Source organism: Vigna radiata, chromosome 1, assembly GCF_000741045.1.
Source record: "Vigna radiata var. radiata cultivar VC1973A chromosome 1, Vradiata_ver6, whole genome shotgun sequence".
Classification (NCBI taxonomy): domain Eukaryota; kingdom Viridiplantae; phylum Streptophyta; class Magnoliopsida; order Fabales; family Fabaceae; genus Vigna; species Vigna radiata.
In genome coordinates this window covers 4,380,198-4,403,547 of record NC_028351.1, presented here as the reverse complement: position 1 = coordinate 4,403,547, position 23,350 = coordinate 4,380,198, and the positions used below count along the sequence as shown (strand labels likewise).

Sequence of the window (23,350 nt, the reverse complement as noted above, 5' to 3'; positions counted from 1 at the left end):
CATTATTATTAAATTAAAATTTATTGACATAAACGCAACATGTTTTAATCAATGCGAGTATATGTATGATGAATTCATAAATACATCTCTACTCAAATTATAGTTTCCTTTGTCAAATTTATTTTAGACCCCCTATTTTTTTAGAAGGTACACTTAAATACATGATTATTTATAGTTATCATGGAGTTTGTTCTCTATATAATTAAACACTACTAATATAGTAGAGTTGCTTTGTGAAAGTGACTGATTTTAGGTTTGCTTGCCATTTGTTAGTAGGTTTTCAACTTCGCTCAAAAAAAATATTATATATAACCATCCTTATTTACCTAGTCAATATAGAGGATGATGTCTGAAGTACCTCTATTACCGAAGATAACTGATTTTTTTTAAATTGAATGCATGGCAGACCCTGAACGAAAGGTAAATCCAATGATAATGGAACTGCGATTTTAATTTCATGAATACAGGACATGTAATGCATTATGGACTTCATGTATTGCCAAGGGCTAGAGTAATCTCTAAAAAATATCTCATTAAACTTGAGGGGAACAGCAATATAGTTCGGAGAATGGGTTGTGAGTAGCTGTAGGAGACTTAAGAACTGCGATATTTATTGTGTCATATGCATGCTCGTGCTTGTGATCTTCCTTCGCATTAAAGCTATGTTGCTCGATGCCATATCCACCTTCCCATCCCAGCTGATAGAAGGAGCTGCATAGGTCCCTCTGATAAGCATGGCTAAAACTAACAGAGGATTCCAAAAGTGTCTCCCAGCTATGGTTCTCGTCATCTTCTATTTCTGGTTCAATCAAAGGCTTCTCTTCGGCCTCGATCACTTTTCCTTTGATGTCATCAGTATCTCTTCTCGTCACTACTTGTCTTTCAGTGAAATCCGAAGGAGATGCCGCAGAAGATGATGAATGGCTAGTTATTGGGGACGAAGACTCCGTTAACTGCCACATTCCACTCAGAAAACTTTCCAAAGCCTTGATTTGTATGTATGGAATTGGCTCCACCGAGGGATACTCGTACAGTCCACACATACCCTTTACCTTGCACCACTCATAAAACTCGTAAAGTTCATTAGTTTGAACTGCAGCTTTCTTGTATATATTGAAAGCGGCTATGCAGTTTCTATACGGCATCTCAAGCAGATTGTCCAAAACCCCAACTATTTCTCTTCTGAATTTTGTGTAACAAACGAAGCTGTCACGAAGTATGAGTTTCATGGCACACTGCACAATAAAACTTCGTGATGCAACCCCTACTGGGTAACATTGCATCACCCTATCTATAAGGCTTTGTAATTGTGGCAATATTTCAAGCATTTCACTCAGTCCCTTCATTTTCTCTTGAAAACTTTCAGTTGCAGCCGTAGGTTCCTCTTTCTCATCTACTTCCTGTCCTTCCATTGTGTTGTCATCAAAAGCAACGCAGTTAAGGGCTTCATCCAGAAGGTGTGCGTAGGATGTGACAAAGTTTGTGAAGGAAACCGGACAAGAGGAAGATTCATCCCTGAAATGGCAAGGGTGGAGAGAAATCAAGGCATTGGAACGTGTCCACAAGAGTTCATTCCAGAGGGTGCTTTTTCCCGGGACAGAACGAAGCAAACGGTGAAGAAGAATGAGACATTTGAGTGCAACACGCCAGCTACGAGTGGTTCCAAATCGACGAGTGAAGCTAACTGCGAAGGAGTTGCAGGTAGTCGGAGAAATGGAGAAGAGTTTCAAAAGCTGCTGTATGTACTTTTCTTGCAGAGGCACGTCATCTGGGGTTGTTGCTTTTATGATGATGATGTTCATGTCAGAGAAGCCACCCACTGCAACAAACTTTGCATAGCTCATGAAGCTGCGTTCTTTTAAAGAAGTGCAAACTTTCCTGAACCGCCTCTGCATTGTTTTTTTTTTCTTTATAAGCTTTTTTGGTGTATGAGATGAGACGGTGATGTGGGGGTGGAAGAAGAGAAGAGAAGAGAAGAGAGAAAGATGATCGTTTTCAAGGGTAAACCTTAAAAATGGTGTCCCAAGATTATTGTGTTTTGTTGTCACTCTGTACTAAATTGACCTTTTTTTGGAGTGGGGTTTGGTCTTTGGTCCTGTCGGGGCTACAACTACGAGGGAAATTGTTGTGTAGCAGTTCACAAATGCCGGATGGAGATGTAAACTAATACCTCTCGAAAGAGACAGAAAGCCTGCAAAATTTTAGCCTTATGCTCAAGGTAATTTGGGTCAGTTTAGGAGTTATGCTATGGAAATTCGACGAGGGCCCAAATTGAAGAACAATTACAAAAGTCGAAATAAAATCCTAATACTTTTTGGTATCTTTTATGGGAAATATATTCATTCCTGTTCGAAAATTTACTGAAGTGGTGCAAGTTTCTTTTCAAATGGTTTTTTTTTTAACTATTTATTTTCACACAAAAATTATGTATGTATGATACGACTTTCGTACAATTTTTTTAAAATATAAATCATGTTTCAAATGCACGAATGCTTAATTATACTTTTACTTTGATTATAAATATGAACATTGTTGTGTTATCTGTTAAGGAGAGTGTTACTGCCAATCTTGATATCCTTCACAATCCCATCATGATGCCAATAAGTTAAAGATATGTGATAATTGTTTGAACCGATTGAGTTATTGATATTTGTATGTGTTTTGTAAGTGACAACAAATTGAATGAAAGTAATAATGATAATAGTGACTGCGAAAAGTAAACTAGATTCATTGAGTGACTAAATTAGTGACTCGAGTGAGGTTGAGAATAGTCTAGTTTAGTTACTAGTAAAGATGTTGTGTTAACTTTTTAACAAGAATAACAAGTCGTTTATGTGATAATCACAAATATGAAATATAAATTTTTCAAGGTTCACGTAATATTAAATAATTATACAATTAATAACATGCTTAGATTAAATAATTTATATTTTATTTTGATTTTATGAAGAAAAAAAAGTAAATTTGTGCTCAAAAGATTAAAACACTTTGGAGTTAAATATGTTTAGATAATGAACAAAATTATAAATGATATGAAATGTTACTATTAGTTATACACACATGCATATGCATATGTTCACACACAAACATACACACACTCACTCACAGATACAAGAAATGATTATTTTCACAAGCTCTAACACATCTTCAAGCTTTCATAAGAGTATTTTTGCGTCCTAAAATATCAATGATGTATTTAAAATTGACTTATCATGTAAATATAAATGGTGTCCAACTTATTCAAAATTAGAAAAAAGAATTGTTTGTCAAAAACTGATGCTCAACACCTCGTGTGTAGGGACAACAACAGGTCGAGTTGGACACGGATAGTGTTTATCCGCTATCCAACCCGACAGAAAAAAATTCACCCGTAACCCGATCCGTTACTCACACGGATATCTGCTTAAAAAATATTCGCAGATATTTTAAAACTCGCGGATATCTGCGGATACCCGTAAATATTTAAATATATATATATATATATATATATATATATATATATATATTTATAAATTATTAAAATAAAACTTAAATAGAATTACAAAAAAATATAAAATATAATATAAATATATATTAAAATTTAATTTTTGTTTCGGTTGAATTGGTCCGCGGGTTAGTCGTCCTTCTTTGTTTTGTTCTCTTTTGATCTTCAATCCTTCATGAGAAGGTCATCCACTCCAATGGGTTGTTGATGTGCAGAAGATGCTTCGACGCTCAAGATATAAAAATGTCTAAATTTTATTAAGATAAAAGAGGAACATTGTACCTAGACATTGTACATTTATATAACTAGTGACAAACAAGTCTATTGATTTAGTACATTTTTAGGCAATCAAACCCAATAGTCAATACCATATATTTGGTAAAGAAGAAAGCAATCTGACCTATCAATACCTGTTAATTGTCCACAAATGACAATCCGATCGATATCCTTCTTATAGTACAATTTTAATTAAATTTAACCTTGTAAAATATAAATTAATGTTAATTCTAATTAAATTTAACTTAATAAAATAAAAATAAAAATTTTCTTTTTATTTTTTGCGAGTAGCGGATATATGTAAAAAATTTTAATGATATAAACTATACCATAATGATAACAATTTTTTAATTTGTAAAATAACTTTGTAATTGTTTCTTTAATTGTAAATTCATAAACTCCTAGTCTTTTTTTATAAAAAGATATATTACAAATTTTTTTTTTTTATTATTATCAAGGGGCAACATTAAACCAATATATAGAATATATTAATATTTTTACATAATTAAAGCATACATTATATGACCTATTAATATATTTATTTTATTTCTTCCATAACGAGATGATGTGGAGGGGGATAACGAGGGTATTTCCGCAGCCTAAAAAACCTTCGATGAATATATAAAGCCATAAACATTAGAAAATTGCAGATAGGTTACCTGAGTGAGGCGCTGTGAGAGAAACCCAAACCCTAATTGCGAAGATGGCGCAGCAGACACCACCAGCATTAGAGCAGGTCCAGTGTTTCGGCCGCAAGAAGACGGCGGTGGCAGTTACTTACTGCAAACGCGGCCGCGGCCTAATCAAGATCAACGGATGTCCTATTGAGCTCGTCGAGCCGGAGATCCTCCGCTTCAAGGCTTTCGAGCCCATCCTCCTCCTCGGCCGCCACCGTTTTGCCGGAGTTGACATGCGCATCCGTGTCAAGGGCGGTGGACATACCTCCCAGATCTACGCCATCCGTCAAAGCATCGCCAAGGCTCTCGTCGCCTACTACCAGAAGTACGTCGATGAGCAGTCCAAGAAGGAGATCAAAGACATCCTCGTCAGGTACGACCGCACACTCCTCGTTGCTGATCCTCGCCGCTGCGAGCCCAAGAAGTTCGGTGGTCGCGGTGCTCGCGCCAGGTTCCAGAAATCCTACCGTTGATTTCAGTCCCTTTTCCCCTTTCTTTATATTTTATCGAAATGTCTTGATAGTACTCTCTGCTTTTTGTGTTTCGCAGAGTTTTTAATCAGATTTTGGATACTCTTATATAATGTTTTAGCTAAATTTTAGTTCTGTCGTTAATTTCAATATAATTGTTTGAACTTAGTGAGTTATCGATATTTGTAGTGTTTTGTGAGGAACAGTAAATTGAATGAAAGTTGCAATAGTAATAGTGATGGGGAAAAATAAATCAGATTTGTTGAGTGACCAAAATTAGTGAGTCAAGTAAGGTTGCGGACAATTTAGTTCAGTCTTTAGTGAAAGAGATTCATCTGGTTCTGATTCTGATTCGTTTATAAGTGAGTTTGAGGAAGAGAATGGAATTGTCGTATTAATATAATAATTGTGTGATATGTTGGGTTGGGTGTGATGAAAATATTCTTACAATGGATGAGCTGTTATAAGCAATGCAATACTTTAAGAGTAGTGGTTGGAATTAATGCGAAATGGACATCAGGATTGTCATATAGTTGTTATTGACCACCTTGATGATGATGATGTTAATTAGACCTCTAATGAGTTGTTCTTGAGAAGCTTGATGATGTTAATTAGACCTTTAATGTTGTGTTTTTTCTACATTACTTTGACAACAACACCAAAATCGTGATTAAGAACTATAATTTCTATATAATTTTTATTCTAATTTCAAATTGACTTAGGTACTAATATACTTACAAAATGATGAATTAGTACTTTACGTTGATGATACGATATGGTAAATTGAAAAGTAAATTTGTACGAATTTTGGAGTCTTTTTACCTATTTGATATCACTATGCCACTAAACTCTTCTGTAGACGATGTGATAACTTCTTACTAAGTGTACCAAGTCCTGTATGTAGTAATTGGAAATATTAGATATCACTTTTTAAGGTTTTTGTAATACTAAATAATTGTACAAGTAATCATATGTGTAGATTAAATAATTTATTTATAATTTTGATTTTATGCGACAAAAGAAGAAGAGATTTGGAAGTTAAACACGCTTAAAAATGAAAAAAATTTTTAAATTATATAGAATGTTATTAGTGGGATTAGATTTTGCTTACTTCCTTCTCATAAGAGTCAATTTCTTAAACTACTAATAAATAAATATATTTTATGAAAACTCCTAATAAACAAATATATTTTATGAACTAGGGTTTACGATAATTAATGAGTTAATCCTATTTCTTAAATACAAGTTTTATCATTTATATAATTTACAAGAAAGTTTAGTGATTATATTTTCTTTCAACAAAAATGTGTTTAGTTCTTCATTATCTTGTAAAACCTAATAAAGTGGGTTTAGTTTTTCATTATCATAAAAATTCTAAGATTCTAAAATAAAATATGAAAGAAGATAAAGATACAAAGAAGAATAAATAATTGCTTTCTCGAGTTCTAACACACCTTTAAGCTCTTGTAAAAGTATTTTTTTCATCCCAAACTGCCAATGATATATTTACCTTAATCAAACACGAAGAAATATGACTAATTTGGCACGTCAGAATAAGTTATGTCTAACTTGCTAAAAATTAGGAAAATGAGTCATTTGTCAAAACTGGTGTCCAATGCCTCTGAATGACGTCGGACAATAAACTGTCACGTATATGTTATAAAAAAATTGTAAAAAATTGTAAAAAAAAAAATTGTTTAAGAGACTTTTCTCTTATTATATTTCATATTCTTCTTGCTTCTAAAGGATGCAAAGCATGTTTAAATCAAGACAAAAATATCATGTTACGAAGTTACATATAAAATAATAAGATTGGTATTATAATTATACTAGTAAATCCTAAATATAATTATGTACAAAAGCGAAACAAAATTGAAAATTAAGAAAGTTGAAAATTAGAAAATAGTTGATTTTGTTAATAAAAGATAACTAGCATAATAGTAAAAATTATCATGTTAAAAACAACATTTTTTTGCTATAAAATAAAAAGTTCAAAAGAATAAGTATTATATAATGACTCTTAAACGTTCCTTCAAAGAGATTCTTTTAAACATTATGGCAAAATTAACAAATTAGGTTACCAAATGACACATGTCTAATTGCATAGTTCATAGTCCCAATTCTATATAGTCATTCAACATTTCAATCCACAATAAAATAGTAAAAGTTAAATTTAATTCAATCAATTTCAACTATTAACACTTGAAATTATTTCATAAATTATATCAGTTTGTTTTATCATGTCTAAGTAATAGATATGATTTTTAAGAATATATTCTTAAAACATATTCACCTTGTGAATTTATTAACAAATGTGATTCTCTAACTCATTAGAATTTTGTGTCTATTATTTTAAGCAATTTATATTTCGATTGATACTTTTTTTTAATGTATTAAAGGACACGATCGTTAAAAAGTTTGTTTTAACCTTAATATTTACCAACTAGGACATTGTGTAGCTACTTAAGTGCTATTATCATAATTCGTTAATTTTTTGTTTAAAGGTATCATTACTTATGCTTCAATTTTAAATTAAAGAAAACTGAATTAATTTACCGCCTATGTATTCCCAAATCAATATTTATACTATGAACATTTAAAGTATTTTTATCAAGTAATGGTGATTTTTATTTTTTTATTGACCCAATTTACTTTGTTCTTATACTTTTCCCTTTCACTCAACAAACGAGATATTTGAACTCTGCATTATTATTTTATTTTGTTTAATATTTATCTAATAAAAAGTCTACAATTGTCAATTTATCACATCCAATTGGTTTGGATTAAATAATATTTTAAATTTAGGCCAAATTATTTAGATAATGATTTAAGAATTAAAATATTTGTATTGATTTTTCTTTTCAATTAATCCAATTCAACCATAACTTATTTGTTGTACATATCAATGCAAGAAATTTAAATTTTTTAAGTATTCAATACTTTGATTCAATATTTATCTGGTCAAGATTATTTATGGTGGTTAACACAGATTCCATTATATACAGAAGCAAAAAAATTACATATATTTTCGTTAATAATTAAATTTATATTTTTAAATTAATAAATTTGGATGTCAATTCAAAGTAATATTATGAAAGGTAATAATTCCAAATTAATATGGAAGTGCGATTGATCATTTTCATTTTCATGATTTTCTTTTATATATTTTAAATGATTCTCTTAATGAGTGATTAGAATAAACAAATTTTATTTTCATTCCACATGATATACCTAATAATCTAGCTACGGTGTCTAGATAATCAAATTTAGTTTCCATGTTAACTAAATTTTTATATGGTTCAAATATGACAAATTTTATAAGAAATTTTTAACTATATCAACTATATGATAATAATAACAATTTTTTAACTTGTAAAATAACTTTATAATTGTTTCTTTAATTGTAAATTTATATAAACTCTTACTCTTTTTTTTTTTGTTTATAAAAAAATATAAATTTAGTTTTTTTTTTCTTTTTTTATCAAGGGTAAGATTAAACCAATATATAGAATATATTAATATTTTTGCATAATTGTAATATATATTATTTCTTTTATAGTGATGATGTGGAGGGGGGCAATGAGGGTATTTCCGCATCCTCAAAAACCCTAATCGTGGATGAATATATAAAGCCATAAACATTAGAGAATCACAGATAGGTTTCCTGAGTGAGGCGCATTGAGTGAAACCCCCAAACCCTAATTGAGAAGATGGCGCAGACACCACCAGCATTAGAGCAGGTCCAGTGCTTTGGCCGGAAGAAGACGGCGGTGGCAGTCACGTACTGCAAGCGCGGCCGCGGCCTTATCAAGATCAATGGATGTCCTATTGAGCTTGTCGAGCCGGAGATCCTCCGCTTCAAGGCTTTCGAACCCATCCTCCTCCTCGGCCGCCACCGTTTCGCCGGCGTTGACATGCGCATCCGAGTCAAGGGCGGTGGTCATACCTCCCAGATCTATGCCATCCGTCAAAGCATCGCCAAGGCTCTCGTCGCCTATTACCAGAAGTACGTGGATGAGCAGTCGAAGAAGGAGATCAAAGACATCCTCGTCAGGTACGACCGCACACTCCTCGTTGCTGATCCTCGCCGCTGCGAGCCCAAGAAGTTCGGTGGTCGCGGTGCTCGCGCCAGGTTCCAGAAATCCTACCGTTGATTTCAGTCCATTTTCCCTTTTCTTTATATTTTATCGAGATGTCTTGATAGTACTCTCTGCCTTTTCTGTTTCGCTGAGTTTTTAATCGGATTTTGGAAACTCTTATAATGTTTTAGTTAAGTTTTAGTTCTGTCGTTAATTTAAATACAATTGTTTGGATGCTCTATTTTATATTGTTTATTTTTGATTGGAAATAGCTTTGTTTGTTTGCGTTTCTGCTTCTATTTGGATGCCTCCGCTCTACCGGTTCCCAGGGATTACGAGTTTGGGCTAGTGTTTACGTTTTCTCTAGTTTTGTATGACTTATGTTTAAATTGTTTTGGATTTTGATCGATTTGCGTACATTTGGTTCTTGTGTCATGAACAATTTCGTTGTGTCTTGACCAATATTTCATATAAATTGATGCAATACATAATGCCCTGAGTTTCGATTTGGAGATGATGTGGCATGCGATTATGCCCTTGTTTAATTCTATTGGGAATCAAGCGTGTGTTACTATGGTTTATAAATGTGGTTTCTCCCAAGATGAACGTTGTAGTTTTGGGCATGATTGTCTCAAGTACCACTTTTTTATGAATACTACATAGCATAGACAACAGCAATATTCGATGGGATATTTTTTTTTTGTTGTTTTTGTATTTGTTTCTCCGAACAAATTTCAGATAACATGGTTTTTAACCGATTTTGATTTTAAACAAATTGGATTTTAAATTATGAAATTTATATTACTAATGTTTTTTAGTATTTGAAATATAAAGATATTCATTTCATTTCAAAATTACAGTTTCTTCTCATTGTTTGTAAAATTCTTGTTAGTTTTGAGTTTTTTGTACCAGTGCGTCTCCAAAAACAGTGTAGATCATTCGATGAAATAAATACTACTGATGTGCTATCAATGTTTAACCACGATTCATTTAGAAAATTAATTGTTGAGGTTATTTCAATGTTTTTTTAATAAAAAATGATTGGATTTAATATAAGTTACCGCACCAATTTCTTGAACCATTTGCTACTAAATACCAGGCTTTTACTGCTACATTGTTGTGGAAGAATATAAAACTCCAGGGGAACGAAATCTTTAAAGCGAGAAATTATGCCTAGTATAAGCCACCATCGAATTCAAGGTAGAGAAATTATGCCTGTTTTAGCCACCATCGAATTCAAGGTAGAAATGGATCCGTTCTCTTAAATATTTACAGGGTAAATGGAAGGTAAATAGAGGTGCTTAATTTTAAATTTTGAAATGTCTACAAATTGTCAGGTTGCGATTTTCATGTTTATATTTTTTGAATGTGATATACTTCAGTTGGGCATTCGCATATTTTGATAATAGATAAAGTTTTAAGAGTTTGTTAATTTGGGAACTATTTTTTGTTATTATTTAGAACCTGTTTTTAATCCAGAATCCTAATTTGGGGTTCTAAACCAGTTTCGCACTTTTTACTTCATATTTTTTCAAAACTTGAAACCATTATTTTCACAGAAAGGGAATTTTGATAAGGTTTTGCAATTCCTCCTTATATGTAATGGTTAATGGCAGACCAATGTTCATTACAGTGAATCCGTTAAATCGAAGGAAGTCGTTTTAAAGCATATATTGTTTAAAAAAAAATATAGGAAGGATACGAAGAGATTGAGAAGGAAAGAGAATTTTTTACGTTATTAAGATATATTAATTTTAGTAGAAAAATATTTTAAACGAAAATATTTATTTAATTTGGTAAGTCACTAAATTATATTTGATACTTGTGTATTATAAATAATTAAACAATAATTTGAGAGTTTTTAATATGAATTAGAGTTGTGTGGAGTTATACCTACATAGAGACATATACATGGAAATGGATTTTGGTTTCTTACTATTAGAAATGCTAAATTCTGACTGAATCGTAAAAGAGGAAGAGATTTTCAAGTTTGCAGTTTTCCATTCAATTAGATTTAAATTAGATTATCTGTCGTACATATTATTCACCATCAATAGTGCTTTCAGAAGTGCAAAAATTTTAGTATTTGCTGACAATGACTAACTGAGTGATTTTTAACATGGCTCTATTTTGTAAAAAAAAAAAACACGAGCTTTGAGTAATTGTAAAACCAATCCTGAAAAAACTCGATATTCGAAATTAAGTTGCCTAACTTAAAGTATGAAACATGCAAGATAATGTTAAAGACTTTAAAATAACGAAAAATTATAAGCGTCTTCAAATGTAAAGACTATTTCAAATGTAAACTAAAAAAATAAAGGAAATAAAATATAAAAGAATAACTATAGTTGTATGTGTAAGTGTCACAATGATTTTGTATAAGAAATGGAATGAGAACTTTTCTAATTAACTCTTTATAGTTTGTAATATTAAATGTTATTTTTTACATTTAAGTGTAACAATAATTTAAATTAAATTATTATTACAATATTTCCATTACATCAATAACGCCGAATGAATAATTTTACATTACCAAGTTAACCTGTGAGTCATCTTGCTGAAAAAATAAAAAACATAAAAATAACAGAATAAAAAAATGCCCATACACTACTGGACCAAAGAGTTAATTAAGTAAAAAAGATAGTTATTGGTAATTTGAAAATGGGTTAGTAATTCGGGTCAACCGTGAATAATGGCGTGTTTCGGAGGAAGTAAACTGCTAGGTATGATTGAAAATAGGTCGGGTCGGTTCGGGTCGGGTTAAAGTTTGAGATGAAACACAATGTAGTGTAGTGTGAGTATAAGCTTGTCCTACTCGGAAAGTGAATTAGGGTTTTAGCAGTGGTGGAAGGTTGTTGAGGACTGAGGAGGGTTTTAGAATCAGATTTGTTCGTTCCTTCTCTCTCTCTCACTTTCTTTCACTCTCTCTCTGTGATTCCAATGGAGATTCCTGTTCCTCCTCCTCCTGCCGCCGCCGTCGACAAAGTGGTGGATTACTTCAATCTTCCATGTCCAATTCCCTTCGAGGAGCTTCATCGCGAAGCTATGAGTTAGTTCCTTTCTTCGTTTCAATCTGCCGGCTCAGTTTTCTTTTTACTAGTTTGTAATGTTTTAGTTTCTTCGTTTTCCGACAGTGTCGTTGAAGCCAGATCTTTTTGAGGGCATGCGTTTTGATTTCACCAAGATGCTCAATCAGAAGTTCACTCTCAATCACAGGTTTCTTTACTTTTCTCTTCTTTCTTTATATTTTTATTTTAATTCGATTTAGTTGTGTAAAGCCTGTTTGTTGTTGGGTGATCAGCGTGTTGATGGGACCTACTGAGATTCCCTCTCAGTCGACGGAGACAATTAAGATTCCAACTGCTCACTATGAGTTTGGCTCAACCTTCATTGATCATCCTAGGGTAATTGGGTTTCGTTCAAATGGCCTTTCAGCTTGTTTTTTTTTTTTTTCTGGTATGGTACTTTTTCATTGATGACGCTGTTCTGCAGTTGTTGCTTTGGGGGAGGATTTTGACTGATGGGAGGCTCAATGCTAGAGTCAAGTGTGATTTGTCTGAAAATCTCACCTTTAAAGCCAATGCTCAGGTACGTCTGTGATCCTTTCAAGTATGAGTAATGCTGCCTGTAATTTTCCTGTTTTTCGCATCCTTTGTGCTTTGCTACTTCTTTGGTTAGTTAACATATATTTTTTAGATTCTATCGTGAAAACAAGAGCTTGTAGTATTTTCTGATTTCTACTTTCGAGCGGTGCTACTTGTGACTTATTAGTGCCTGGAAAAGTATGTAGAAGTGCCGTTGAAATTCGTTCTATTTATTTGCGAAGTATTTGGTTTATTCGACCTCTTACTCCTGCCCATTCTCATGTTTTTTCACTTTTTCTTTCCTTTCGTCTTTTCTCACTATAATCTTCTCTCTTGATTGCATGTACAGCTTACGAATGAACCACATATGTCTCATGGGATGTTCAACTTTGATTACAAGGTCAGCTAGTTTACCATTTCTTGACTAAGTCATTCACTGCCTCCCTACTCTCCTAGCCATTTTTTTGCACGTTCTTTTCGTTAAATTTTGTCATTTGATAGACATTCATTGTGACCTAGTTTCTAAATAGATGTTCTATGTATATCTTTTCCCTGTTTTAAAGATTCATTTTATTATATTTTCCAGGGAAAAGACTATAGGACACAGTTTCAACTCGGGAATGGAGCCTTACTTGGAGCAAGTTATATTCAGGTGTGGAATCTCTATACCTTTTGCAGTATTTTTTTCTAACAAATAAATTGTGAAGTATTTGTTTATTCTGGTAAATACACTGATTTGGTTCTTATACTATTCTCTTGTTTAAATGCATATGGTGAAGTATGTGCTCCGTGTTGTCTTTTTTATCTTGTTTCTGAAAATTCAACTTTTTGCAAGCAAAATGGTTGGTGAGGCTAGGTATATTTTAGCTTTCCGAGTGATCCTGAATTGGGTTAGTCTCCACCCTAAACAATACCACAATTGGGAGGTTTATTTTATCAGACATATTATCATGCATTATGCTGTTATAATAGTATCAAAGAAGTACTGTACAAGACTTAGGAAATATTGGAAATATATTAATATGTAATTGTTGTGTATTATATTACAAGCCAAATATCACATAATATTTAAAAAATTATGAACACAATGTTACAAATAAAACACTATAATTATTAAATCAATTAGTATGTATATTAGAGTTTGGCTATATTGCTATTCTGCTAACCACTACAGCAATTTTTGGAGGTGGCTGCCCATGTAGCTGCCTACTATTAACTTTGGGAAATTGGCAATCAGTCATCAACATTTCTTCTAAAAAAGTGCGTTAACATTTCCTTTGAAATGGTTTTCTTGTTTAGATCTTTAGTTTCATTCAGTTCCTGTGGACATTATATGCTTCCTTGGAAATAATTTTGCTTGTCATTTTTTATTTTATTTTTTTTGTTTCCGGGGAAGGGGAGGGGTTAGATAATCTATAGTTAGTGACATTAGATTTAACTAGCTATTAATATCATCTGGGTTTTAAGTAGCACCTCAATAGCACCGTAGCAATCCCTGGCTCCTATTGGTGCTGCTGTAGTGAAGCTGTTCCTTCCTGCAGATGCTTTGGGGATAGTAGAAATTGTTTGCGATAGCTCCATTCCCACAAGTGCCGTGCCTCGCACTTGTGCTGTTTTATTTGCCTCAATTTTACTTTCTCTATTTTGCATTTTCGTTTAAAGCATAGTATAGTAAAATAATAAGGATTGTAATAAAAAAATTCAGAGTAACTACTATATTGCTAACAAGATTTTGGGAAGACCACTCCGCACTGCTTCTCCTGATTTGACACTGATCGATATTTAATATTTGACAGTTGTTGCATTTCTCTCATCTAATTGGCCTATTGTTGTGTGAGATGCATTTGCTATTGTGATCAGTTTCCTTCCTTCTGCTTTGCATTTATGCAATATTTACATTAGGTCTGCTTTTGAGCATTATTCTTCTAAGAAATTGCTGAGCATTACTCTTTTAATTTCCTTAACCACCTTCTATTTTATAAGTGCTACAATTGATACATGTCTGTGAACTTGTTTAAATCATTACTGAAAACATCATCTTTGTGCAGAGTGTGACACAGCACTTATCATTGGGTGGGGAGGTATTTTGGGCTGGTCAGCATAGGAAGTCCGGTGTTGGTTATGCTGCTCGCTACAACACTGATAAAATGGTATGCTTGTGCAAGACTTAGCCCCGTGTACAATATTGCTTGCGTGCCCATTTTCCTGTTCAAACTCTTTCATATTTGCTTATTGATCCTTAAATTGCTATATTATATTGGCAAATTTTAATAGTTTGTTATTACAAGCTGCCTGGACAAAAACACCTATACACTTGCACAAATTATTTGGAGGATATGCTATGTTTTTATTTGTCTACGTGTGAACCATTGGATATATTGCATTGTATCTTATTCTATTTTTCAGTGATTCCTTTTCCCTTAGTGATTACTACCAATTCTTTCGTTTGCTTTCCTACATTTAGGTTGCTACAGGCCAAGTTGCTAGCACTGGAATGGTTCTTCTAAGCTATGTTCAGAAGGTATCTGAGAAGGTAAGTTGATAATCACATTGTAGATTTGTGTTGTTTTCAATTCAAATTTTTAGTTTTTACACAAAATCTTCCTTTCAGGTTTCTCTAGCATCTGAATTTATGTGCAACTACTTGTCAAGAGATGTCACGGCTAGCTTTGGTTATGACTACATCCTTAGACAGGTAGTTTTCTCTTTCATGAATTCAATCATAGATTGGTATTTGAATGTAATACAGCATGAATGTGATTATGTTAACTTGTGAACCCGTTAGATGTTATATTTGACATTGGTTATAATAGAGATTTCTTGTGCATCTATATCCGTGCATTTGGGATTAAAACTTGCAGGAATGGAAGGGCTTAAGGAAAAATTGATATTTACCAACCCCTACATCACATCTAGATACCTTTTCAAGTTTCACCCTCCCTTGCTGTTCGATTCAATTTAACAGCAGACATAATAACACCATCAAAACTTGCAAACTTAATATATGCCTCATTTCATTCTCCAATTGTCAAGAGGCAAATTTTCCACTTGAACAAGTGGCCATTAGCAGTAGGTAGTGCACTAAATGTGAAACTTTCCATATTATTAGTTTACTTTTTGATTCTATCATCAGTCCATTCTTTTTTGCATCTTTAAAATATTTACTATATAGAGTCAAGGCCTAACGTTTTTTGCATTGTTTTCTCATTCCCTGTATATTGTGTTGAGAATTAGTTTTCGGGTTTTGTACTTGTCAACAATTTTACATCATGATTTTTATCGGGCAAGATGGAGCTTTGCACTCGGGTATTTGCTAACTTGAGACATAACTAGTCTTGAATTATTAATTTCTTGTATTAGTTCACCTATTGTATTTAGAACATTGCTAATTTTTCATGTTATAGTCGCTACAAATGTTTGAACTATGCAATGAACGACATGTTTGTTTTCCTTGGCCAATTTTAATGAGCCCAAAACTTGTGTCTTTTATGAAATTTGATGGGAGTTTATTACTATTCTTTTTCAAGTTTGAAGAAGAGGAAAAGGGAAGAAAATGTTGAGCTGAATTTCAGAATATGCAGAAAAAGAAAGTGAATTATAAAACGAAAAAGAAATTGAATTTTTTTTTCTGATGCTTCCCCGCTTCAAAGGTGATTAGGATTATACTGTGACAAAAATGTTTCTTACAAGAAATCATGTGGATTATTTTGGATTAGTGAGTTGATTACTTGACTGTAAAGCCATTTAAAGTTCTACTTTTGAACTTCGATAAGAATGATGCCTTGGTAATTGATATTGTCCACTTTTAAGGTAATCAGGTTACTTATCTACTTTGCACATCTTGCCTTGGTTATTGTAGTGCCGCCTTAGGGGAAAGATAGATTCCAACGGCTGTGTTGCTGCTTTTTTGGAGGAGCGATTAAATATGGGTCTGAATTTTATTCTTTCTGCAGAGGTTAGCCTTTTTCTGTACTCGTTTTTCCACTGCTCTTTTGTTCATGTTTGTGCGTAGGGATATATGTAGTAGTAGTATGCATGATAATTTAGTTTGGTAGGGATGTTTCATTAACTGCTCGTTTCAGATTTTTCATTTTGTCTTGACATGGTTTCATATGCATTCATTTCAGCTTGACCACAGGAAAAAAGACTACAAATTTGGGTTTGGTTTGACCGTTGGAGAATAAATAAGCAGGACTAGAGTTGTGTTTCATTGCTTTAGGCAGCTTAGCAAGCTTCCTTGCATCTTTTTCCTTGTTGGAGATTTTTCTTTCCAAAAAAGAAAAGAGGAAATATCGTTTGTGTCGGGAAACACTATTTTCAATCCACAAGTAGCTGCAGAATTTTCAGTAGTCATCAATTTATTTGGAACTTGGGCTGAAACAACTTCATTTATTTGGAAATATTGCCCTGTTTTCCCTTGAGGGGGATGTAGAGTGAACCAGATTAATGCATATTGTGAGATTCAATTTCAATAATGATTCTAGTGCTCGTGTCCATTTCAATATTGTGACATTCTTGTCCATTTCTTATACTTATGTTTAAATGACCCATGCATTGGTGCGCCATTTTCAAGGTAAAGTCATTGCATAATTAACCTAATTTGCCATTTACATCTTATGGAATAAAACTGTATATTTATTAGGCGTTTGAATGTAATTTTAGATGAGTGATTCTTTAGATTTAAAGTTGCTATGGTTGATATTTTCTTTTTTGTATGATTTAGGAGAAAAAACTTACGGGATATCTTATCTTTAGTTTATCCCATTACTATTATGTTTATTCTATTTTGTAAAGCTTCTATAACATAGTTTATTCTTAGCCGAAGATGCCAGTTATATACGAGAATTTAGGAGAGTATTAAGCCATAATTTTTAGGCTAAATCTAAGAATATTGTGAAAATACACTCATATTTCTTATCATTATTACTAAATAATTTTTTACGTATTTATTTAAACCCTAAACATGTTTACTTTTTTTTTTCAGTGCTTTTATTTTCACAACGGTTTTGATTTAAGTTTAGACTTTTTGATAAGAAACAAACACATATTTAAGTAGTGTTGTCATTTCTCTTTAACTTCAAAAAATCATTTAAAAAGCAATGATTAACTAAAAAAATCATTTCCAATCAAAATATCTATAAGCCTTTTCTAAAAACATGTTTCAAAACATAATTGTTTTCACAAATTTTACACAAATAGAAGTCTAACACATTTAAAAAAACTGAAAAATTATTTATATATTTATTTCGTTTTTTCTTTAAAAATATTAATATTTGAAGTCAAAATACAGTAACTCCTTCCGTATTCACCTTAAGCAAATTAAGAGATAGACTTTGACATATCACGTTCATAAATGAAGTTACTTTTCACTTTCGATTAGTTTAAATATTAATAATTTAAAAACAAAATAATTAGATATAATATTACTTTTGATATTAAATTTATTCTTGGCCAAACATATTACCTTTTCAAATGAAAAAATAATAAAAGAAAAAGCAATTAAAATATGAAATCTATTACAAAATTTCATCCTCTAAATCTGAAGGGTTTTTAATTCTAAATCAAATTATTACATCAATCACAATTTCACTTTTAATATTTGCTGTAATAAAAAATAAGAAAATATGTGCATCAACCAAACAAATTTTAGACGCTTCATATTTCATCCAAAAGTTTTGTTTAAAAATATGTGTAGTTCTAAATTATAATTAATATACATAAACACGTTTTAACATATTTCATTTCGAATATGTCCGACAATCCTTTTGAATAAATTTCTTAATGATTTTATAATTTGCTGGTACTTTGTTTTTTTATCTTCTATTGTTCTAAAACTCTGTTTTATATAACAACAGAATAGATATAAATTTAATTTAAGGAAAAAATATAATTTTTTTAAATAATTTAAAAATAACATCACATTTAACCGTTCTAACTATCTCCTTTTATTACTAATACTTGAATTTCGAGTTGTTATTTTTTATCTTTTTACCAGACTCACCAATAATTGTATTACATTAATTATTTTTAGATTAAAATATCCTAACTAAAAGATGAAAGGTTTCATTAAATAAATTACAAGAAGTCCTACTGAAAGATAATTTTAAGGTAACTTTAAAATAATTTACTCACTTTTTAAATTGTAGTACGATGATTTTTCTTATTAAGAAGAAAGGGAGGATGTTAAACAAAACGAGAATTTAAATTCGTTAGTAGTTTTGAAAAGCAGACCAAATATAAATTATTAATACATATAATGGGTGTTTATGATTATAAATATAACAATCAAATCTTTAACATTTATAATAGTCTTTTGTTACTTATTAGGTAGTAATTAACTCTAATTATATGTAGTAATCCTTTCAGTTGGGATTAGCTTAGATTTTTTATTTTCAATTCAAAATCCTAACTAAATCTGTTATTAAGAAGAGAAACAAAAAAAAAAAAGGTAAAACGAAGTTTGATTTTAATCCATTTCTTGCTATTTTTTTTATTGGTTATAATTTGAAGCCTAATAATGTAGAACAAATATAAGATCACACCATTATTAAAAAATATAAATAAATGAGTATTATCTAATTTTGATAGTTCCTACAAATAAAAACATATAGAATATGTCAGTAGTTTGAAATGCATCAATTTTAAGGTATAAACTAGAAACAAGTGTCTTGAAAACATGGGTACGTGGAAGGTAATGCTATTATCCGACAAAGCTTTCAATTCATCATCCACAAGCCATACATTTTGACCCATTATCATGCAAAAAGTTGCACACCAACTCTTTTTTATTCAATTTTAATACAAAAAAATCATGCTGTGTTCTTCACTTGTTTTTTTGACCATGCCTTCAATCTATCAATTAATTGAACTTTTCTCAATACCTAATTTTTTGCTGATTTTCCTTCTTTGGAGAGTTCTCCATAGATCTATTTTCTTATAAAAGGTTGATTTTGAAAATAGAAAGAAGTCTGAGACCCACCTAACAGAACCAAATGCAGAAACATAATGAATGTGTCACTGCTTCTGAGTATTTCAGATATCACCCCATTCTCATCTAACATTTCTTCCTTTTCCCATCTACCCAATTTAAAGCTACATTCAAATTAATCAATGTGTGAAAACAACAGCTTTCTCTGCCAAATCTAGCTGATGATGACTTAGGGATACCTTTCAGACTAAGCATTTCACAATTGTAATTCCATTCAACTTTTCAACTCAGTTAAATTTTAATTAATTGATGGTTAGATAACACATTAATCTAATCTTGAAACTTGAAAACAATTTGTAAAAGAAAACTTTACATCGACTCCCTAAACCAAAATAATTGTTAATAAATTCATCTCATCCAATTTATCTTTTTTCTTCTGCAAAATTTGGGTTTGAAAAGGAATCTTGATTATATGTACCAAGAAGACTTTCACTTCTCACCTTAAGTGAATGTAATTTTTGTAGAATTGATCAAGCTAAAATCTTAATAGGCTGAATTTTATTTCCCACTTTTTAAAGATTTGAGTTTGCAGTTCATTATAGGTGGGGACACCAAATCTTTGCCACCCTATTTCTTTAACGACCTTCTTGCCTGCCACATTGTACAAAAAATAATATGAACACAAGTTTTTGCTTTGCTTGCCCATTCTGGGGACATGCTTCATTATAAAAATATATAAAGGATCTAAAGCACATTTTCTTGCTTATAATTTCTTTTACTATATTCTATTTTCGAAAGGAAATTGCAACAATTTTAAAGTACAACCATTAAAAGCACGTTAGATTAATAATGCACTCACTTATAGACGCAACACAACACAACATTCCATTACTTATGTCAGGGGAAAACAGTGTCACTGTTAAATTATTTTGTCAAGTAGAAAAGAAGCACAAATACCAGAAAATGACACAGATCGCTAATAAAAAAAGATATAATAGAGCCTTGTTGAAAGAGTCATTTATCATAAGACCAGTCAGCCAACTATTTCCAACTATTCCTTTAATAAATAAATAGCATTAGTGTTGTGTTAATGACATTGATTTTTACAGGACCAGTGTTGGTGAAGTATTTGTAGTTATTCAAAGTAGTCAAATTCCAATGATGCACCATCAGAGAATGGGAGTTGAAAACATCACTAGAGTTCTGTGATGCACTTTTATCTATATAATAATATAATAATTCATTATTAAGTGATGACATAAGAAAGCTTATGAGTATACTTAAACATTAGTGGTAAGGGAGTAGAATAAGACGCTGAAAACTATACAGAAAGTAGTAGTATCCCGAAGAGTGTTAGTAGAATATTACCCTTGTGCTGTACAAGCTGGGCTAGTTACTTTGCTAATGGCAACTGTACCTCAAACTACCATGTTATATACTTTAATCCCAATATGGGGCACAACGGGGTTGAGCTTCCCTCAAATGTTCAAGAAATATTATTCTTCAAAAATGGAAAATTAAAAAGAAATAGGAGAAGAAATGAAGAAAACCACAATAGTAGTGATATCTTCTATGAAGTGAAAACGAAGACTGGCCTCTGAGGCGTACTTTTCCTTGGACGCTTTCTGAAATTCACAACTTCAACCCACCCATATGGCTCAGCTTCAGATATTGATGACTCTGGTTCTGAATTATGATTATCGTTCATATTGAAGTCAATGCCTTCAGATTTTGGAGTGAGCATGCTCCTACCACTTTGGTTTTCAGTCTCCATTGGAAGCACTGCGATCTAAAAGAAAATTGCACATGACAGGAGTCAACAAATGATACAAGTAAATAACAAAAATTTAACACTACATCAAATCAATGTTGCTACCTTGCATGTAATGGAGCAGAAACGGTTGCGTTCATCTTGCAAGTGTTTTCCACATTCTTCACACTTGCCTCCAGTTTTCGGTCTTATGCTGGGTTCTTTGGATTTAGACTCGGGACTTAGATCAGATTTAGATTTGTTGATTGAAGGCCGAGGTTTGAGGTGCACAATCCTTTCATTATTTGATATGTAAGTCTGTCAAATCACATCACCATTATAAGCAGAAAATTACATTCATTAATCAGTTTTCAGATAAGAAAATTATGTTCGGAGCTTCACTATTGATAGGATTGTCAGATTTAATGAGTCAGATATACAAATAACCGATGGGGATCAGATATATTTCGACAAAGTTCAATAAAAAAAGTACAGTGCAGTGGAAAACTAAAGAGCTTATCTTGCAGATAACATCACTATAAAATCAATTATCTCATTGGTTAAAGCTGATAGAGGATTTCAGGAGCCGAAGTCAATGATAGAATACTTCCTTCATTGGTTAAAAATCAATGTCCGACTACTTCATTCATTGAATAACCCATATGGAGAACTAGATCATTGTAAATCCAACAAGTAATCACATCATTAATGCTAACTTGGACTAAAGAATAGCTTTATCATGCCATCATTCACTAGAAAATTTAAAACCTGCATATAATTTTCATCAGATTATTAAAGGTTGGGCTGCCCTATGTGAGGCAAACAAGTCAAGCACAAGATAGGAAAAATGAACAAAATTAACATGGAGATATTTGAGTTGATCCAAGTCGGCAGAAAATTAATCATTTAATCGACCCCCAATAAATTCATTACTATCTTATGACCAAGAATCGATAACCTGAATTTTAGAGCAGTCAAAATACTTCTGCAATTCCGCATGGCGGAAGACATCCTGATAGGAATATTTGTAAATCTGAAACCTTCTATGTAGGGAATGAGCTTCCTTACAGTGCCTACACATCCTAAGTGCACAATCGACGCAGAACACATTCTTCTCATTAGATCGAAGGTCATGGTGGTAATCACAATAACCAAAGGTGCTGTTCATAAGAACTCCAACCCAATCTTTACTCCTTTCCTTGGGAGAAAGGTTCTCGCCCCCCTGAAAAATCCATTGCAAAGGGAATTCAAGAATCCTTCAATTTAAAAGCAAAACACAGTTCAACAATCAAGGATAAAAATGGTGATCTTTCCTCAACAAGTTTGCAGAATATTACTCTCCAAGAAATCCAACCCTACCACCGTAAAATGGCACTCAAATGGCAATATTCAAGATGCAGTAACAAACTAACCTAATCTAAAGACACAATTTGCAAATTTGATGGAAACTTACTCTAAATTTATGATAAAAAGATTAACATAATGATCAGAGTGAGTTTATACTAAACGGAATCAGCAAGAATCACACTCATCCAAAATGCAAGGAAAATTAGTTAGCTTTAATGATCATAAGACTAATTGCAACCAAATCACAAGGAATCATAGAGAAAAATCAAAACTTTAGGAAAACCCATAATAATCAGAGTCCAAAGGACATAGATTTCATCACTCTTACCATATCTTCAGCTTCAGATTGGATACACAGTAGCAGTTGCGGCTTGTGAACAAGTGAAGAAACAGAGACCTTTCTCTCTCTTTCTATCACTGTGAATGTGAAGGGATTGAAATAAAAAGGAAAAAAGGGTATTGTGGCTTTTAGAATTTTAAAAAGTTAGATAATTCAATTAAAAATTAAATTAAATTAAAACTTAAAATTTAAACCAAATGGTTTATCTTTCTTTTTCTTGTTCTGCAAAGAAGCGTTTCCGTACAATCGGCGGGAAGTGAGCGCGGTGGTGCCGTTGGATTAGAATGTGATCGTGCGGTCAGAATTTCTTCAGAGTGAATGTGACGTGGGACCATACGAGTAGAAAAGAGTGGAAACCCCAAAAAAGTCGCTAGCTGCCCCCCACCCATTTCCCGCCAATTTAACCGAAATTCTC

At 32.1% G+C, this 23,350-nt stretch overlaps 5 protein-coding genes across 5 annotated transcripts; 4 read left to right on the top strand and 1 right to left on the bottom strand.

Moving 5' to 3' along the window:
* Positions 1-85: 85 nt before the first annotated feature.
* Positions 86-2,365, top strand: LOC111241851. Its single transcript, XM_022782159.1, has 2 exons — positions 86-1,271; positions 1,367-2,365. Exons 1-2 carry the CDS (start codon positions 1,219-1,221, stop codon positions 1,860-1,862), a joined length of 549 nt encoding a protein of 182 aa, XP_022637880.1. The 5' UTR covers positions 86-1,218; the 3' UTR covers positions 1,863-2,365.
* A 2,025-nt stretch (positions 2,366-4,390) lies between these two features.
* Positions 4,391-5,310, top strand: LOC106765327 (40S ribosomal protein S16-like). Its single transcript, XM_014649910.2, has one exon. The coding sequence runs from the start codon at positions 4,464-4,466 to the stop codon at positions 4,908-4,910; it is 447 nt and encodes a 148-aa protein (XP_014505396.1). The 5' UTR covers positions 4,391-4,463; the 3' UTR covers positions 4,911-5,310.
* A 3,238-nt stretch (positions 5,311-8,548) lies between these two features.
* Positions 8,549-9,255, top strand: LOC106764513 (40S ribosomal protein S16). The gene has a single exon (XM_014648795.2). The coding sequence runs from the start codon at positions 8,618-8,620 to the stop codon at positions 9,059-9,061; it is 444 nt and encodes a 147-aa protein (XP_014504281.1). The 5' UTR covers positions 8,549-8,617; the 3' UTR covers positions 9,062-9,255.
* A 2,529-nt stretch (positions 9,256-11,784) lies between these two features.
* Positions 11,785-17,072, top strand: LOC106766578 (mitochondrial import receptor subunit TOM40-1). The gene is made up of 11 exons (XM_014651326.2): positions 11,785-12,035; positions 12,121-12,202; positions 12,288-12,390; positions 12,479-12,574; positions 12,920-12,970; positions 13,157-13,222; positions 14,619-14,720; positions 15,035-15,103; positions 15,182-15,265; positions 16,430-16,525; positions 16,698-17,072. Exons 1-11 carry the CDS (start codon positions 11,927-11,929, stop codon positions 16,752-16,754), a joined length of 915 nt encoding a protein of 304 aa, XP_014506812.1. The 5' UTR covers positions 11,785-11,926; the 3' UTR covers positions 16,755-17,072.
* A 3,840-nt stretch (positions 17,073-20,912) lies between these two features.
* Positions 20,913-23,054, bottom strand: LOC106765986. The gene is made up of 4 exons (XM_014650750.2): positions 22,924-23,054; positions 22,207-22,470; positions 21,375-21,566; positions 20,913-21,287 (listed from the first exon to the last, which is right to left on the bottom strand). The coding sequence occupies exons 1-4, from the start codon at positions 22,924-22,926 to the stop codon at positions 21,069-21,071; spliced, it is 678 nt and encodes a 225-aa protein (XP_014506236.1). The 5' UTR covers positions 22,927-23,054; the 3' UTR covers positions 20,913-21,068.
* Between the last annotated feature and the right edge of the window lie 296 nt (positions 23,055-23,350).

Bases quoted from the DNA above. Each gene is read 5' to 3' on its own strand.
- LOC106765327 (XM_014649910.2), top strand. From the start codon at position 4,464: ATGGCGCAGCAGACACCACCAGCATTAGAGCAGGTCCAGTGTTTCGGC.
- LOC106765986 (XM_014650750.2), bottom strand. The intron at 21,567-22,206 runs GTTATCGATTCT...GTGATTTGACAG, and splicing joins TTGACTGCTCTAAAATTCAG to ACTTACATATCAAATAATGA. The intron at 21,288-21,374 runs GTAGCAACATTG...ATTTTCTTTTAG, and splicing joins TCTGCTCCATTACATGCAAG to ATCGCAGTGCTTCCAATGGA.
- LOC106766578 (XM_014651326.2), top strand. From the start codon at position 11,927: ATGGAGATTCCTGTTCCTCCTCCTCCTGCCGCCGCCGTCGACAAAGTG. The intron at 12,575-12,919 runs GTACGTCTGTGA...TTGCATGTACAG, and splicing joins CCTTTAAAGCCAATGCTCAG to CTTACGAATGAACCACATAT. The intron at 15,266-16,429 runs GTAGTTTTCTCT...TGGTTATTGTAG, and splicing joins ATGACTACATCCTTAGACAG to TGCCGCCTTAGGGGAAAGAT.
- LOC111241851 (XM_022782159.1), top strand. From the start codon at position 1,219: ATGAGTTTCATGGCACACTGCACAATAAAACTTCGTGATGCAACCCCT. The intron at 1,272-1,366 runs GTAACATTGCAT...GAAAACTTTCAG, and splicing joins CGTGATGCAACCCCTACTGG to TTGCAGCCGTAGGTTCCTCT.
- LOC106764513 (XM_014648795.2), top strand. From the start codon at position 8,618: ATGGCGCAGACACCACCAGCATTAGAGCAGGTCCAGTGCTTTGGCCGG.